This window comes from Numenius arquata, chromosome 5 (genome assembly GCF_964106895.1).
Source record: "Numenius arquata chromosome 5, bNumArq3.hap1.1, whole genome shotgun sequence".
Taxonomy (NCBI): Eukaryota; Metazoa; Chordata; class Aves; order Charadriiformes; family Scolopacidae; genus Numenius; species Numenius arquata.
The window spans coordinates 13,061,805-13,080,169 of NC_133580.1; the positions used below are offsets into that span (position 1 = coordinate 13,061,805).

General features: G+C 38.0%; 1 protein-coding gene across 4 annotated transcripts in view; it reads right to left on the minus strand.

Moving 5' to 3' along the window:
* Window positions 1-18,365, minus strand: part of ACSL4 (acyl-CoA synthetase long chain family member 4) — a 39,483-nt gene that overhangs the window by 12,418 nt on the left and 8,700 nt on the right. For 3 of the 4 annotated variants that reach the window (XM_074147066.1, XM_074147069.1, XM_074147067.1), the window contains exons 1-2: window positions 2,214-2,564; window positions 1,736-1,913 (exon numbers count right to left, since the gene is read on the minus strand). In XM_074147066.1, coding sequence (XP_074003167.1) covers window positions 1,736-1,913; window positions 2,214-2,564 — 529 coding nt within the window. Of the gene's footprint in view, window positions 1-1,735; window positions 1,914-2,213; window positions 2,565-5,973; window positions 6,021-18,365 lie in introns of those variants that run through there. The other variant, XM_074147070.1, reaches the window with a different exon arrangement.

The window sequence follows — 18,365 nt, forward strand, 5'->3', positions numbered from 1 at the left end:
TACTAAATGCAAAAGCCCTTGCTTTAGCTCACTGGAAAGCACTGAGGGCAGGGAGGGAGGGTGGGGCATAAAATTAGTTCAATGGAGAATTTTCTAATTTGGAAACAAACCAGCTTTTTAATTTTTCCACATCAGAATTTTATGCCACAAAAGACCTCTGAAATGAGGAGGACAGTTGCATAGGAAGCATTTTTTTACTGAGAGGGTGGTAAACACTGGAACAGGCTTCCTAGAAAGGTGGTTGATGCCCCAAGTCTGGCAGTGTTTAAGAGACATTTGGACAATGCCCTAAATAACACACTTTAACTTCTGGTCAGCCCTGAATTGGTCAGGCAGTTGGACTAGATGATCATTGGAGGTCCCTTCCAACTGACATAGTCTAGTCTATTCTATTCTATAGAAGAGAAGTCATCAAAACAAAGAGGCCTACCAAAACCCAACACTGATGCACTAAGCAATCGCACAGTGAGCAATGGAGAACGCGTGTTCTGCCCCTGAGCTCTCAACAACCAGCACTCAGGGGGAGAGGTGACAGCTGAAACACCACAGCGCACCAGTCATGGCTCAAAGCCATGCCCTCTAAAAGCAGCTCTTTCAGCAGCGTCAGCTCCTCTGCTTGCTCCCATGAAATTATTGATGGGGGTGAGGCTGAGAATCAGACTAAGGAATCAGTGTTTTTCACGTTGCTAGATTATTTTTAACTCTGACTGGCTGCAGTGATGCCATTAAGTGTCTCACAGGCACCAAGGAATTCACTCTTCCCATCATCTCTCTATTGGAAAAAAAAACCCCGCAAACCTTCCTGTAGCATTCTCTCCTATTTCAAACTCTAACCTCCAAAGACCATTAAAGGAATTTAATCTTCCTGTCAAACAGGGTTTATGTAGAAGGGACAAAAAGAGATAATGTTATATAGCTGATTCTCCCTACCTCTTAAAGCATGAGGATCAACACTGAATTAACCATCCTCTCCTACTTCAACAGCAAAGTCAGCTCTTCCATTATTGCCCTCTAACAGCCTCTCTGCATGCTCTACCGTACGACCTTCTCCCCGCACAGTCAGCTACTGCTCATACGGGAAGAAAGAGGCAGCCTAGTGCGAGCAAAAACATGAGGTGGCAACACAAACAAGCTATGGGTGACAGTGTGTTGTATGCAGTCTGGGCGCGAGTGTACAGTAACCTTTGCCACTTCACTGAGACGTTTGTATGCATTAAGTCAGGTTAGAAATTTTTTTTGACAGCTTAAAAATTTAAAAAAGGAAGATCACCCATATATGTAATTGTAAAAACATCACCGAAAAACTCTCAGACTAGCATATGATTTTGATTACTGTACCATTCTTCTCTCTTCCAACAACCATTTCATGTTTGGGATGCATAAATCAGGACACAGACAGAAAATACTATTAAAACATTCCACATTTTTTGGAGAGAGATACAACTACTGACATCTTGAGAGTACTTAAAAAAACCTGAATAGTATCCGTACTGTTCTGTCATTCTAACATCTATAACATTGCTAGAAAAACCAGTCTCTAAGTATTAATTTTAGGGATCTCTGTAATGCATAGAACAGACTGGAAACTTTTAAGAATCAGACCAGAGGCAGAGTAAGTTTATGAAATTCTTACACCATCAATGATAGGATTTGCAGATTCAAAATAGTGAACAGCCAAACCAGTGCTGAGAAATGGTTCTAAAATACATGAGAAGTGAACGAGGTCAGCACTCACGAGGAAAGTTGTACTTGAAGCAGGTGAGTGCTGCAATCATCCATTCTGCTCGGGTCTCACAGAATATGACAACGGTACTCTTTGGGGTTAGTCCCAGGGCAGTCAGTCCACTCCCCAAGCGATTCACTTTCTCATTTACTTCTTCATAGGACAACCATCTGTAAGCTCCTAAAATTAACTGGTGAGGGGGGAAAAAAAATTAAATAACTGTGATAACAAGATGCTGCTGGTCCAGCTCTACCACCATAACACCATAAACACACGTACTGCCATTAATTAAAAGAAACAAAAAACTGCTTTCATTTTTCTTGAGGTAGAATAAATCCTGGATTCTGTTATTCTTTAACTACTTTAAAATGGATGTTTTATACCATAAGATGATGATTAAGGAAAACCTCTAAGGAGACCTCCATTGTTGCAGCAAGATGCAAAGCAGGTCAAAACCAAATCAGAATTAAGTACAAAATCATAATTTTACCTTTTTGAACACTTTTCCATTTGGTTGCATTTCATTTTCTTCACTCAGTATTTCTCTGGTCCCAAGACAGTCCTTCTTCCCAAACTTTGCTAGAGCGTGGTCAAACAGCTTGTCCAACGTGTCTGCTCCAGGAATGTTTATGTTTGCGAGTGAGTCAAGATGAGTGACGGAACGGTAGGGGCTTCCAGGTTTGTCCGAGATGGGCTTAGCTTTTAAACGTTTTGCCATAGCCTTTTTCTTCTTAGCATTGGTAAGAAAATACCATGGAATAAATACAAGCATACTGTACACAGATATTAACAAGTACACAGGCAGCAAGAGAATGGCACATCCTTCTAGCCTAAGTTTCATTGCAGGTATTTAATAAAGAAAATCTCTTATTGTGTCGTGAAGCAGCAAGAGCAAAGCGGCAGTGCAGTATGGCGGAGGAAGAAGCGGCAGCAAGTGAAGCTTAGGTAGTTCTGTTTCAGCTTATAAAATTTTAGTAACCTTTGAGAGTTGACAGTGGACACCTGTGGGTGAAGACCAGAGCCAAGCAGAGAGCAGGAAAAAAAAAAGAAAAAGAATTAAATTAGTAATATTACAGTCAATCCATTAGTTCTAGTCCTTCTAAGAGTTCACTTCAAATGCATCAAGATGAAGGAGACTGAAGTAACTGATTTAAGAGGCACGTACGCTGCGTGATACAGCAGCGTCATGCTCTGAAGACGAAAGAGGATGAATCTTTTCTGTACTTGCTCGTTGCATCCACAAATATTTACTTTTCAAAGACTTTTCCGCACTATCTCTGTTTGAATAGTTCAGGGCTGTTGGGATGAAGTCTGTCCTTCACATCATAATATTGTGTTTAAGCTACTGCAGTAATGCTACAATTGTGTAATTATGGGAAAGGTCAACAGTTGTTTTCCCCCTAAATATTTGTACTACAGAGAAAAGATACAGCAGATTTCTTTACTGCTTTTCAGAATGTTATATCAACTTATATTCAGATTAAGATGTATCTTGATACAGAGTCCTCAAAAGTCTACATGTTGTAATCTAAAAATTATATATTCCAAAATGGCTTTATTAACTTTGCCCCAGCAACTGATTTTTTTCATCTATTACTTTTCAACTATGAATATCAAACTCTTGGAAAGGGATTATACAGATTTGCTTTTCCCCCTCCAAAACTACTTTAACATATGTATTTCAGAACTCCAGGTACAGGAAATGGAATCCAATTTGACCAATTTTATCCAATTTAAAACAAAGCACAATTTGGAAAGATTTTGTCTGCGTGAGAACTGGGCCTGAGTAAAGACTGAAGGTGAGTGGGAGAAAAACAAAGGCGTCAGAGCAAACCACAGCTGTGGCTGGCCCGCTGGTCTGCAACTAGTCTGCACTGGCGTGCAAAAGGTTCTTATCTTCATCTGAATGGCACACAAACACGGCATGAACGTGCACACAGCAGGAAACATAAAAGGCAAAGGTGCACTAGGAAAAGAGCAGCACCCCGGACACCGGGGAGCGTGTAATGCTGAGCAGCTTATTGCAAAGCCCAGTCTCTCATGGACAGAATCTGATAAACAGAATGGATGAGAATGGGGAAATTTTCAGGGCTCTATCAAGAATTAAAAGAATATGGGCACACCTCAAAGTGTACCTTTATTAATGTATTTGCCACCCTCAGGTGATGAGGGAGGCTACAATTAACATTTCAGGTTAAACAAGAAAACTGTTACTAACAGCATAACAGAAATCTATTAATAGGTTGTTGGGTTTTTTAATAAGAATTCCAACATCTGTAGTTGTGTTGTAGCCAATATCAACAGCATTTAATGTAATGTAAGATTAAGAGATCTGCAGATACTTAAAATAACACGATCACCATGTTAATTTTTTGAATTAAACCTACAGAATAGAACTACTATTGAATGACAGTATAATGGACTAAACTAAGCTCAGACTTGTTCAGAAAAAAGAGTATTCTGCATATTTCTTTTTATAAAAAGTGAATGCTACATTCTTTTCAAAATGTATACACTTATTCTGCTTTAGTTAACCTCCTCATCATCAACTGCTCAGCGTACAGTCAAACCTCAGCAGAGGAGAGAGCATTTTACTTCCCTAAGCTCCAGTTCCTGAAAATGAAGGTTTACTGGTTTATATTACAAATCCTGTGTGATATTTTAATTCCAGTTAATTCAGTGCTCCAGAAGCAGCAGTTGTGCTTGTATTTAACACAAAATCAGCCATAGCAGTGAGAGTGCAGTAAGAAAGACACCAGTGCATGCCCGCAGTTAGACACAACGCTACATGGTAAATAAACCCCATGGAGAACTCTCACTGCTCTTCACCTTCCAACAAAAAGCGTATGACCAGACACAATGACTTGGATAAAAATCAGACTTGTTGGACTAATTCAAGCAATTTAATATAATAAGACAGTACTCTAGCTTTTAGTCAGGCTGAGTAGTAGCTTTGTCAGAAGTAATCCTACTGGTAAAAAACTAATAATCAAGAACTGACCAATTTAGAAAGGGAGGAGAGGAACGGACTGATATTTACTTAAATTCTTTAGCCAGCGTCCTGGACTGACCAATGCTATAAAGAGACATCTACTTTAACTTTTCCATTGAATTTAATCTCCTGTACATTAATTTTGTAAATTATATTTAAGCTATTTAGCAGTTTGTGTAACATTGAACAACCACAAAAGTTTCAGTCTTTTCTGTGTACATGTTATTAACAGATACAAAGAACTGAAGATCATATTTTCATACATTGATTTGCTTACAACTGTCTAATTGAATCTATATTGATTAATGGTATCTATGAATGTATACTTATTGCAATTACCTCATCTTTCCACTGCTATATTCCACTCTTTCTTATTGCATCTGAGCAATAGTGAATTGAGCTGAAGTCTCAAAGGTTAGAGCTGTCCCTTTTTTACCATATGTAAAATGATGGGGACCTGCTCCTCTTGTTATCTGAGCACTGATGAGATGCAAACACCACAACGAATTATAACAGTATTGTCATGATTTAAACAGGCATTTCATAATATTGAATTCACATTTTCTTACTGATTATCAATACTAAGTCTTTAAAACTGAATTAGATTGCAGAATAGACTGTAAGACTATGTGTGAAAACACGACTGTTTGAAAAATTACATCCTACTGTGTCATCAATAATTCTTTCTACGTGCGCAGAATGTGTAGTTTTATATGTGGAGTGATCTTCAAGCTGACTAAGCAGCAAAACTCAATTCAATGTTGACACTAACTTAAGAACTGTTACAGTTTACTGGAACGACTTTCTAACATGCTAAAAAGACTCATCAGAATGTTCAAAATACTGCCCAATACAATAAAGTAATGATAAAAAGGTTTTAATGGGAAAGAATGTTTGTTTTGTCCTAAAACTGCCACCCTCACCACACTTCTAACTTCTGAATTAAGTGCACATACAAACACACATCATACACTTGCTGCCAGTTATTTTACTGTTTACATTAGCAAAAGTTAACGGTTGCACTTCTTTCATGTTGAAATTTCAGATTTGTTTGAAGTACTCTAAAAAGTATTTATAAAAACAGGTAACTTAGCTAATTTGGACACATTTGTGGTATTTTAAAGTGCTTCTGTCTTGACAAAACTCAGTTGTAATCAGTAGGAAAAACTTAGTCTCAAGAAAACAAACTTGGCCTTTTCCTTCCTTTGAACACATTCATATAAAAACTGACACACACACACACAGAGGTAGTACTTACAAGAGTTCTGACAGCAATGACCGGGTTTTTTTCAGTGTCGATTAGATCTACATTAAAACAGAAAAAAAAAATATTAGAGGTTGGGAATTTTTTTGCCTTGTAGAAAGGAGGTATCTTTAGAATGTCTACCCTAATGCTGCTGAAGAAGAACAGCCTATGAGTTTAGATAAAGGTGACCCCTGCTGCCCATACAAGAGGGGAGCAATGATATTGGAAAAGACTAAGCTTGCAAACTACAGTGTACAGATAAAGATAAAACTATCCAAAAAGAGTTTAATTTTTATGTGAGCTGCCCCCCTGTTTAAACATGTTCTGAATAAAGGTATGAACAGAAGCCTGATTTTAATTTAAAAAAAAAAAAAAAAAAAAAAAAGGGACTTTCACAGTCCATATGGTCCGTTCTTCTGTCTTGGGGCAGAAGCAACAAGTCCTTTATCATTCTTGAGGGATGAGTATCAGCAGAAACATTAACTCAGGACTACCCATAGCATACACTCCCCAAAGAGTCATAAGGAACGTGAAACAGAGTTGGGTACTGAGGTAAGAGGAGAGTTTAGAGAACAAAAGCATGGTTGTGTAGGCAGCGAGGCTTCACTGGTCCCATGACTGGTGAAAAGAAAAGATGCCTCTATGCAACTATGCAGATATGGCTTCAAAAACTCTACTGCATAATTGCTTTCCTGGACTACTTGGGTTTATATGCAGAAAGCTTTTAACTGATGTTTAACCTAGTTACATTTCATTAGCCTTTCCCATAAGTCTAAGATTTTAATCAAGGTACCAATTTTTTTGGATTGAAACTACATTAAACATCCCTTACAAAATTCTCCTACAAACATTTTCTCTTGAAATGTGAAATAAATAAGAGGCATAATAATGTTTTGAGTGTTACTGGCACTTGCATCTGGCTGTATAAGATTTTGATCAATAACAGGACCATCCCAAACTCACGACAAATAAATATTTATCATATTTTAAATATAATACATGAGACTGACATACTGAACTTGCAAAAGTACATCCACATCCATTCCATTTGGTTAGAAGCCAAACTTAGCTATTCAAATTACACATTATGCCTTCAGTCTCCTACTTAAGTTTAATTAGACTTTAAGAGAAAGGATGAGATGCAACATTCATATTGATGCACCATCCATCAAGGACACCTTCAAGGCAAGTCAACTACATGTTATTAAAGTATAACAGTTACGTTCTCAGTAAACTTCCTCCTTCCTCACAAATAAAGAAAATGTAGCACTTACATGAAAAAGTTTCACTGTATTAAAATAAAACCTATGTAATCCTAGAATATTTAGAATCCGTAATATTTTATATTGCCTTACAAAGTTCATTATTTCTCTTAATTGTGCAATGTAACTAGTCTATTTAGACACTTATCTACCTATTTCTTGACGCTGGAAAAGCATGTTCCCAGCACCAGCAATCGCTGTGCATCAGGCATGACTGCAGTCTGAGAAAAAACCAAAGCAAACCAAATTAAATGTAGCTTCTCTCCTAGATAGCTGTGTTTTCAGCATCTCCCAAGGATTTTCCTCAGGTGAATAAGCTTCTGGCAATTTTGAAAGGTAACTGTGTAGACTAGAGTTCAGTTATCATTTGCAATGATATGTTACAGCACTTGTGTTAGAAACCTCACTCATGAGGTAATATTTTCCTTATTACTATTATATGCTGGGTGTTTACAAAAATTCTATAGTCCAAGCTTACTGTAGAAAACAAATAACCAACGCAAATGCTCATACAAGCACTGACACTGCATTTTACAGACTGCCACAGATGGAAGAGATATTCTTTGAGTATATAGACTTCGATACCCTCAATTAAAAGCTTCAGAGACAGATAACAGGCAACACTCCAGTCCTGTCCTGCAGCCAGGGCCACAGAACAAAGTCTGAAATCAGAGCACAGGTTTTGAAACTGAAGAGACACTCCTCTCTCTGTTATTTTGTTATTTTTCATGAATTTAACTGAAAATCTATGAAACAAGTGGCAACTTTTTCTTTTTGGTAAATATAGAAAAATAGCTTTTAACTAGTCACAAAAGCTTATGAAAGTAAATAAGAGCAGAAGCGTGGGAACACGGGAACAGGGAGAAGGTTTATACTTCTGGAAGAAACTATTCACGGAGCAGGAAAAGCCCTAATCTTCGCATTTAACTACTCAAGCAGAACAGAATCAACTCATACAGCGTTTGCACACACAATTAGAATTTCTAAGTATAACTCAAAACCTAAAGAAGTACCTGTGGTTAGAAGTTTTATCCTATGCAATTTAATTTTAATAAGGCAGCAAATTATTATCTTTGTAAGGAAGGACTTTAATTAGCCCAAGTCCAAAACACTGTAAAGGTTTAATATTGAAAATATATGAATAACAGTGTTTATTGTCCTTCCTCTTGTGCTAAAAAGCTTGAAAGGGATCCAATTTACTATGTAATAGCATAAGTAGAAGAAAACATATTTCTTTTTCAATCCACTTCAAATTGCAACTTTTAGAATGTTTTCTCATTGCATTAGGAAAGTCTTCTAGTACAAAAGATAACATTAGTCAGGAAAAGAGCAGAATTCTAGTTCGTGAAGAAAACCTGGACTCTGCAAGGCAAGAAGCTGTTTAGTTTAAAAACACCACCAGAGGAAGTCCTGGTTCCTCTGCAACCGAGCTCTTGCCAACTTCAAATGGAGACACAGTTCTGGCTTTAGCGTAAGTACTCAGGGTCGCCTCCTTTCAGGAAGTTCTGTAATCTTCCAAAACAATCCGGTATGAATAAGGAACAACTGTTTCCAGAATTTCTCTAGCATTCAGGCAGATCTAAACATTTTGGAAACCACAGTAAGCATTCATAATTTCTTAAGTGGAAAAGTGGTTCTACACAGTGAAAAAACCCATGAGTCGATCTGAGTAATTACGTGGGTTATTAGTTACAGTCAGTTTTTGGAAGGGAATTTAATCAATACCTAGCAGTCCTGAATTTGTTCCAGTACTGGAACTGAAAGAACCTAGGATTTCAAAACAAAATGACAGAAAGACTGGGAAATATCACATTGCCAGGAAGATGCAGCAAGCTTAAACACAATAAACAAATGAGCACATACTACCGGGCTCTCTACATATTTTGATTTTTCCAGATTTATACCTGTCACGCACAAGAATGAGAGAACATTTCTACAGATGAGAAGACTGTGATTAAATAGCAATACGAGTTAGAAGAATCTTGTGGCTAATTACAAGTTTTTGGGGGTTAGAAACATTGAAAGAAGAAAAGCTAAGGGAAATGATTCAGTTTTTACATCATATCAGTGGTTTTATGAAAACAAACTCTGCCAATATTAATGCAAGCTACTCATGGTAGAAAAAAAAGTACACAATGTCTGATTTTTGTTCCTTTCTCACAGGCAGATTTCTACATATTTTCCTCTTGCACAATTTTGTACGTCAAAGGGCAATGAAAACTTCAGAGGTATCTAATCAAACGCCAGCAGGTTTCAGAAGAACTTCTCTGCTCTGTCAGCGCAATAGAAGCTCGAAGCCTGAGAGCTTTCAAGAGCTCTTACTACGTCTGTGCAGCATAAATACTAGTACCTGTGTCCCAAGACAGGGAGAGGGCAAGTCTGGTATAGTGGATCCTGGTATAAGGGTCTCTGTTTAAATATATACATTCTATTTGAAACAGCAAAACCACAAGTAGTATTAGGAAATCTTGTTTCTCTTACTGCTGCTCAAAAAGTAGTTAATACAACTTTTACTTAACTACTAAACAAAGATCAGATTTATTTTTGGTTTCAAGAAAAATAGCTGTCCTTTATATCCACTACTTCTATTTTACTACCTCAGAATATATGTGCACTTAATGTTAGTCGGGAAAAAAAATAATCAATTTGTACGTGTGAAGTGTCATATATCTATTGCTGCAACAACTATTGGATTGGAAACCAGACCAGCCACGCTTCCCCAGTGTTTCTCAATTATCTGACAGACTGGTGTGAAACTCTCTCTCCTAATCTTGTATCACAAGGACAAGCAAATATTTGCTGAAAGGGTAAGAGCTGTTTGTGTGCCCCAAAGGCAGAAAACATAAAAGGCCAAGGCATTCCACAACTGAAAACTGCCCATTGCGAATACACTGAATTGGGAGACTATTTCGTCTAGGCCCACCTCATTAACTTTTGCCTCATTAAATTCTATCCAGAATCCGCACTGGAAATACCTGAGGCTCATTCACTCCAGTGCGTCCTCTCTCAAAGCCCCTACTCAACTTGTACTGGCTGTGCTGTGAGCCCATCAAAAGCCGGGGTCACACAAGGGTTAAAGTCAATCCAATTTACACTGCAGTACTGGGAACACCAGCAGTCACCAGAACAGCAAAATCAGCTGCTTCAGAGCTTTTTTGTGGTGAAGGAAGAAAGTGAGAGGCATCGGTTTGACTCACTGGCATTTTAGTTAATGAACATGGTAAGGGCTGGTGGCTCAGACAGACAGGATTTCAGAAGAGGATGGAAAAGGAGAAAATCTGCAACTGAAAAATACTGATATTGCCTTGAAACTCCTCCAACATATACAAAACATGCTTGGACTAAAGGGCACAAAAATAAAAAAGAAAATGCATATTCTATACTAATAAACATTATACTTCAGCCTGATCCCCTTAACATATACCCCAATCTCATCAGGTGTTATGGCAAATGTTACTCCTACTCCAATGTTTCAACAGCAGAGATAAGCGATGGTACTGCTTCCACCCAACGTTTTCAAACAAGCACATGAAAAGGCAAGCAGCATGATCAAGGACAAATTACAGGATACGTGGCCGTGGAAGTTCTCCAGAAAAAGCCATGAAAACAGGCAAATAAAAATTTATAATCTCTTTCTTCTCGTATGTAACACAAACTGGATAGACTGAGTAGTTCTGCATTTAGCTACACAACCATTTTGCAATGGAAAGGTTGTGACTTGCAGGGCTCTGATGATCCAACTAGTGAGATTTAAGGTAGCATCATTGTTTAATTTTCTGCTTCTTTCTCAGAAGTAAACTGCTTTGCCAAAATACAGAAGTAATGGCCTCCTAGACTGTATAATTAAACAGTCTTAGAAGATCAAATGATCTTTAAGTCCCCTTCCAACCCAAACCATTCTGTGATTCTATGAAATCAGTTTAAGACCTGTAAATACAAAGCCCTATTTGCGACATCGTCCATAATGTTTTTCTTACCTGCAAACACTGTCCTTGAGAAATCCCAACTCAAAAAAGCCCCTAATACATACAGTTTACACTAAAACCAGTTTCATGCATTTCATTCATTTCATACAAGGGCTGTCGCTTGCTTCCCCACATGAAAATCACGCCTCTTTTGAGTACAGACTTGGTAAGTTCAAGCTTTCTGAAAACATTCTCTTATTTTGGGCAACTTCAAATAAATTCCAAAGCCTGTTATTGTACCAGTTGTTTTGGAGCATATTGCAACAAAAGACCTTTGCTGTACTCTATCAGTTTGAAACTCCAGACTGGAGATCAAATCCCCTCTTTATCTTTTTTTATTTTTAAGCATTACAAATGAAGCAGGTTAAATAATAAAAGAAAGAAAAAAAAAAGTACTGAACATCCAGACTATTCTGTATAGGTTTGTACCACGGACTGTTTGTGCAGTCTCTAGCATAATACATAACTACAAAGAAGCATTTAAACCTGATTTTTATAACCAGATTATGTTTCAAATTTTCAATTTTTAAGCGTGATTCTAACTTGAAAATGTGATTGAAGATACTGATTACTGCCAAAAAAGACAGTTCAGCTAGAAAAGGCAGAAGTAAAACTGCAAAAGCACAAGTGAGACTTCACACTGAAGACATTCCCTCCATTTTTTCTGTGTGGAATACAGGCATCTGAAAACTGGCATTCTGTACCAATTCCGTGGTGTTTTAAGTTGAGCACTTTTACTTTGCACTGAAAGGGACTGGTAACACTCTTACAAGTTACTTCTTTCAGGTAACTTCTTAACTATGCCACCATTTCGCCTCTCTCGGCAGCGAACGGATGGTCTACGTTTTGCCTCTGTCTCCTAAACGGAACACATCTGACATAAAGCAGGAGTTTCCTCGAAGCTGGGTTTCTTAACAGAAGCTGTTTTCTTAACAGAAAAGAACTCCGTTTTCCCTGCATTTTCAGGGCACAATAAAAGTAAATAACTGATGTACAGTGTCTTACAGTCTTCAAAGTCCGATGTAATAGTCCTGTTTCTGTAATACTAATGAATGTGTGATGGGGGGTACTACAGATACACAACTTACATCCATACTTTCTAATTAAAGCTTTGATTCTAATAGCTAGGTGTTTCGTGGGTCTATTGAGCATCCATTTTTATCTGTTTTCAACTCATTGTCAGCGTTAGGAACATATGCATGGATAACAGGTTGTTTAAGTATTAGGGGGCTCATCTCCCCTCATGTTATTACCATTTGTTTATGATAATCATTTCAACAACATCCTTTCACAATGTAAGGAAATTAGGACATCAGGTGTTTTTTGTTTTGCAAATCAAGATGAAGGAGTACAGGAAATCATCTCCCTGGGTAAAAGTTTTTTAAATTTACCCAGAGACAACGCTCACGCCTGTTGGATACAACTGCTTCACCGATTCCCGGAGTGCATGCATTCAATTCACACTCTGATCAAGTCATGGTATTAGGGCTGGACAACTGTTAATGATGTTTTACTCAACAAGACAAAAAAATGCATTAATGACATTACCCTAGATTAAACATTAACACTTATTTCCTGGTCTCAAATCTGGCACGGTACCAAACATCTGTAAAGCATGACCAAGGAGGAATTGTATGTACTCTTGTGATGATGCATTAGAAATACTTAAAACTAAAATGGCATTTCCTAATACAAAATAGAATAGTAACATGAATCTATTGCTACATAAGAACAACAGTTAGGAAAAGATAAACATAGAATCATTCTTTTTTAAATAGGATTCAGCTAATAGATTCGTCTGACCAAAGCTTAGTAACATGAGCACAGGAGAGCCCGTCATTAAAAGCTACTTCCTTTATTTATAAATTTCCTGAAATCTAGCAGCATTGCTCTGTAATAACCTTTTTGTGGAAGGAGCAACTCAAACAGTAAAATGTTGAAGCACAGGAACACAAGCCCAGTCTGGCAGCCAAACGTGCAATGTAGTGACAGATCATCATAATCCCTCCTAATGCTCTGCTGAGAGAGCCCAGTGACAGTAACCTCCCGCATTCTATTGAAACCCAGACGCAATAAGGGACTACAACAGCCTCTCCCTTTTACCCTAGTTACCTGACAGATTATATACTTCTTTTTAAGTGTCTTCCCAACAGGGACTGTTCTGAAATTTCACAGACTAAAGTTCTAAATACAATTCTGTATTACTTGGAAAAAAAAAAAAAACCAAAAAAAACCCCACAACCAAAACCTGTCTCTTCAGCTCTCATTTTGACAAGACACTCTGCCACCAATTTTATATTTACCTTTATCGCTTTTCAAAAACTTCAGCGTCTCTCAGCAGGGGCATTAGGTTGCCTTGTTCTCAGACACTGGTAATAATTTAGGCAGTGAAATTAATTACATACTTAGGAAAAAAAAAAGGGGGGGGGGCAGATCGGGGGGAGCGAAGTGAATGTTCCTCCTGGCGTACTGTGTTAGCAGTCTTTTACCTACCAAAAAGCATACTGCGGAGGGATTTTTCCCAAAATTCTTACGGGTTTTTCAGAATTCTGTGGGGACAAGTCAACAAGAGGAGCACCAGAGTTGCGAAACACACTTTCCCTTTTCTCTTAGGAGCTCACATCCAAATGCAAATTCCACCCTTTTTTGTGACTAAGCAAAATGAATTAGACTTTCTTATTTGCAATTTGAAGAAATTCTGTCCTCAGTGTTCTGACACAGAGATGACCGGATGTGCACTTAAAAAATACAAGTTTAAGAAAACTGTTCCCACCCACGGTCATTTGAGATGGTGGCCCCTGAGATTTCCAGCATGAGTCATCTCTATTTTTCATTGTGTAACTAGTTAAGCTGCAGAGGAAAACAGTTTGAAAGTCAACAAAATTAGGAGCAAGCATATTTTAATCTTTTGTACAATCACAGTATTTTCCAGGGAAAAAGCAATGATGTCTTTTGAACGTTTAAGGAACTGAATTTTATTGTGGTCCTAATGCAAAATTTTAGCACAGTCTATTGCTTGGTTCATGGTGAATGTATCCTATCACTTTTCAGCCAAACATACCCAGATTCATTTCTAGATCCTGATCATCTCTAGATCCATACCTAAAACTCCCAGATAAAGATTTACCTAAGACAGGACTTCATGCTGCAAGTTTTTGCTCACTTTACTCTGAACTTTTCTTGAGTAAACTTGTTTTCTGCTACTTTCATGTGCTTTATGATAGACATATCTTTAGTGTACATTTATTTTAACAACATTATTTGGTGAGTCAAGTATTACTTTTTATACGGAAGGTCTGGAGGTATAGACTAGGGATGAGTTGTCCATGGATAATATAACTTAATTCAGCATATGCCAGCTTAGTCAGAGAAGTTGGGGATTTTACCCATCAGCAAGGGAGATAATACTGGTGATGGCATTCTCTACCAGGGAAGGCAATCTCATTGACTTACTACATCATAACAGTTCTTTGGTTTTATCTGCACTTCAAAGAGGAAGTAAGATGATCAAGCAAATTACAGTACATTGTCTCCTACAAGGCAAAGTGCAGATTCAAGTTAGATTTAACAGCTCTAAACACTATTTTGTTCAATCTTCTGAGCAGTGTAACACCACCAAATTAGGAAAACAATGCAAAAGTAGTCCAAACATAAATGTTCATACCGAGACAGGAGAACAAGGAACTAGCACAATTCTTAGAGAATTAAGTTTAAAAAAAAACAAAACAAAACACAAACCCATAAGACAGTTTTAAAGGGTGAGGTTTTGAACTTCATCAGCCCCCAATAGACGTGCATGCACATTTACCACACTTATTTTACAGACACCAACATGCTCGTTTAAGGTGTACAATTTCAGAGGCGAGCAGCTTTTGATGGTCTTAGTCCAAAATACCCGAGTAGCTTTTGCAAAACAGCAGAGGACATACTTAGAGGATCAGGTCACTGTATCACGTGCTCCAAGCCTGAGCTGGAAGCAGAGGCAGCACGGAGCAAGCGGCTTCAGCCAAGGAGGTGTGTAACCATATTGTCATTATCCCATGATGGTGCCTGTGCTAAACCATCCCACCCCTCAGCAAAAATCACTGGCAGAGGCCAGCTGGGCACTAGCAGAGCCACAGACCTTCCTGAAAGGAATTTGTTCAAGCCCTGCCAGCTCAGAAGACGTAAAAAAGGCATGCATGACTATTTTCAGCAAAGCACGCAGCTAAAACTCAAGTGGCTTGACATTTAGGTAGCTAGATCACCTTTAAAATGAATAAAGTGGGAGCCACAGTAGCAACTGCAGAACTAAGAAACTGTTTGTACAGCACTAGACTAAACAGAGTAAAGTGGTCTTAGACTTTACAAATTTTGCAGGAAGCATGAAGAGGAAACTGACGCTGCTGACCATTCTTCCAATCTATTTTTAGGAACTTTTTTGCCCTGAAAAAGGGACAGAAAAATCTTTAGTATGATACTGTGTATCACAGCAGCAATTGATGTTTAGTAATAAAAAAGGATATAATGTAACTTGTTAACAACTGCAGTGATACTCAAAAAGCTAACATTGTCAGAAAATGTTTCCATTTTCAACTTAAAAACATAAAGAGTCCTCACTCCAAGTCTATCAGTATTTGGAGTGATCATTATAGTGATGGAAGGACAAAGTTCCCTGTTGGAAGGTTTCAGTCAGGGTTATTTAAGTGCCCACTCCCTAGTTATGGTCAATCTTATTGCTTACTAGCACACACAAAAAAAGTCGCTCTTTACCTTTAATGCAACTGCAGTTCAAGTGGTTCTAGGTAAGTAGGTCGATAAATTAACGAAAAATCTGAAAAAAAACCACCATGAAATAGTGAAAATTCTAGGCACCTCTTAGGTTATAAATATATCTAAACACACCATTCAATCCAACATTTTCCTGGATCAGTAATAGGAGCTTTGTCAGCTGTTTGTTGTCAATACCACTTGTACAATCGCAAAGTACTCCCTGCTACTTGAAAACATGAAACAGGCTGATCATGTACTTTCCTTTAGGTCAGGGGATACCACTAGAAACTCATTACTTATCACTCTCAGTTTTCACCTAAATTCTATGTACTGAGTGCCTTCAGATGTTTGAATGATGTAACATGCTGCCAACCACTGCATCTGACAAAAAGCTCTAACATTTAACTCTTGGTTAAAAGAGCATTACAACATTAGACTGCTTTTAATAGCCTCAACTTTAAAGCTTCAGCAGCCTAGCATTCAAAGCTTACCTTTCTTAAAGGTAAATCTACTTAATGCTGTCCAAGTGACGGAAATATTTTTCATTTTCAGCTTTTTAAGGAAAAGTAAACCTATAAACTAAGAGATAATATGTAACAAATTTATTACTCTTTTGTCTGTCTGAGGAACACTGATGAATCACCTTACAGAAACAGCCAACAGAAACCTTATCCACTGTGGCCTTTCAGATAAGATCACACTCCTTTACACTTGCATTCAATGTCTGGGCACAGACCACACTTCAGAAAGGCAGGAAAATGAGTTAAAAGAGTTGGTGGGGTCCTAAAATCTCATACTTTAGGTATGAAGTAGTATTAGCATACACCCAAGCTACATTTATATCTTATTTTTATGCATACATTCCAGAAATTATGATCCAACGGCAGTGAAAGCGACTTGAATATTCAGGTAACACAGAGAAGATGTCCCCAAAGCCCTGCTCCTCCTCCATGAACCCTTCTGCCTCTGCTGACTGCCACTGCTTGCTCCTCTTTCTCCACTGCGGAGCAGACTGATTTGGTTCAACTGCAATATTTTTACATGGGGAAATGGGGAGGAAGAAAGACTACAAGGCTGGTCACCATCCGCTCTTTTTCATTAGGTAATGTGATCTGGAAAGAATCTTACCCTTATTTCTGACCATTCTGTGTATGTGATTATCATTCATCAAACCACCTCTGAGCATTCAAATAACCTTAGCTCAAGGCTAGAACAAGTTTTTATCTTCAGTTACATCAGACTAAAATTGCCAGTGTTTAGCATGCTCTCTTTTTTCAGTCCAGTTTTATGGAACTGTAATGCACACTGCATGAACTATTTAAAGGTGTACAAGAAAAATATGCCTGAAAGACTAAGTTTCAGTGAAATGCTGAAATACCTACAGAGCTTCTGTCATGTGATCTTAAAGAGCATGGATACTGCATGTGCACAAGCCAGATTGAGTACTCACACCCCCAGGATGGCAAACAGGAGCACACTGCTACAAGCAGGATGCTCCCCATGGTTTCCTAAGGCATAATCTTGCTCCGATCCCTGTTCCAACTTCCAGTTTCTCGCCCTGCTTTTCACTGAAGAACAGCAAGTTTAGTTTCACCTTCCAGTTGTTCCTCTTCCCTGTGGTTATACGTTTCATAATGAAAGCACTTTTGACCAAGGTATTCAAATAGAGGAGCTCATAAAAATGCAAAACTATTTGCATGCTTATGAAATAAACAGAGAATCCATTTTCATAATGAAAATTAAACGCATCTATCCAACAAAGGCACAAAACTAAGGCTATCTTAAATTCATTATTAAATTATACCATGTAAATACACAGTATGAATCAGCTGTACGTAGAGCTGTTTTCATGGAAAGTAATGTGCAAAATGACAAACTAATGGGCTACTATGGGCAGACGGAAACTACTCCATCCTCACTTCCTACCTCTGCATCTGGTGCAAAAAGACCACAGGCACCACAAACCAGGATCTCTTTCTTCTTTTTCATTTTTCTTTTCTCTTGCTGTATCACTTTGCTGTTGACATTACCACTAGATGCAGATTTACTGTCTCAACTCTTCAAAGTAACATTCAAAGCTATGGAAAATATTGTTGTGAAACTACACCTTACCTCCATAGTATTGTGATTCCTTCAGTATGTGTTTTCATTGTGCAAAAAAAACCAAAACCAAAACAAAGTTCCATATTAACAGCACAAAAGAGGTAGGAGATCAGTACTTAAAGCAAATTTTAAGATATAACACAACTTGAGTAAATTACTTTATTGAATTGACATAAAAGGGACCTCAGTGTAATGGAGACTCCAACAGAGAAGTAAAACCAGCACAAGCCCACTGGCTCTCTAGCAGAGTCTTCAAGTTCAAGTTCATGGCAGCTAACTCAATCTCAGCCTGGACTGCAGCGATCCCACTTCGACTGTTCCC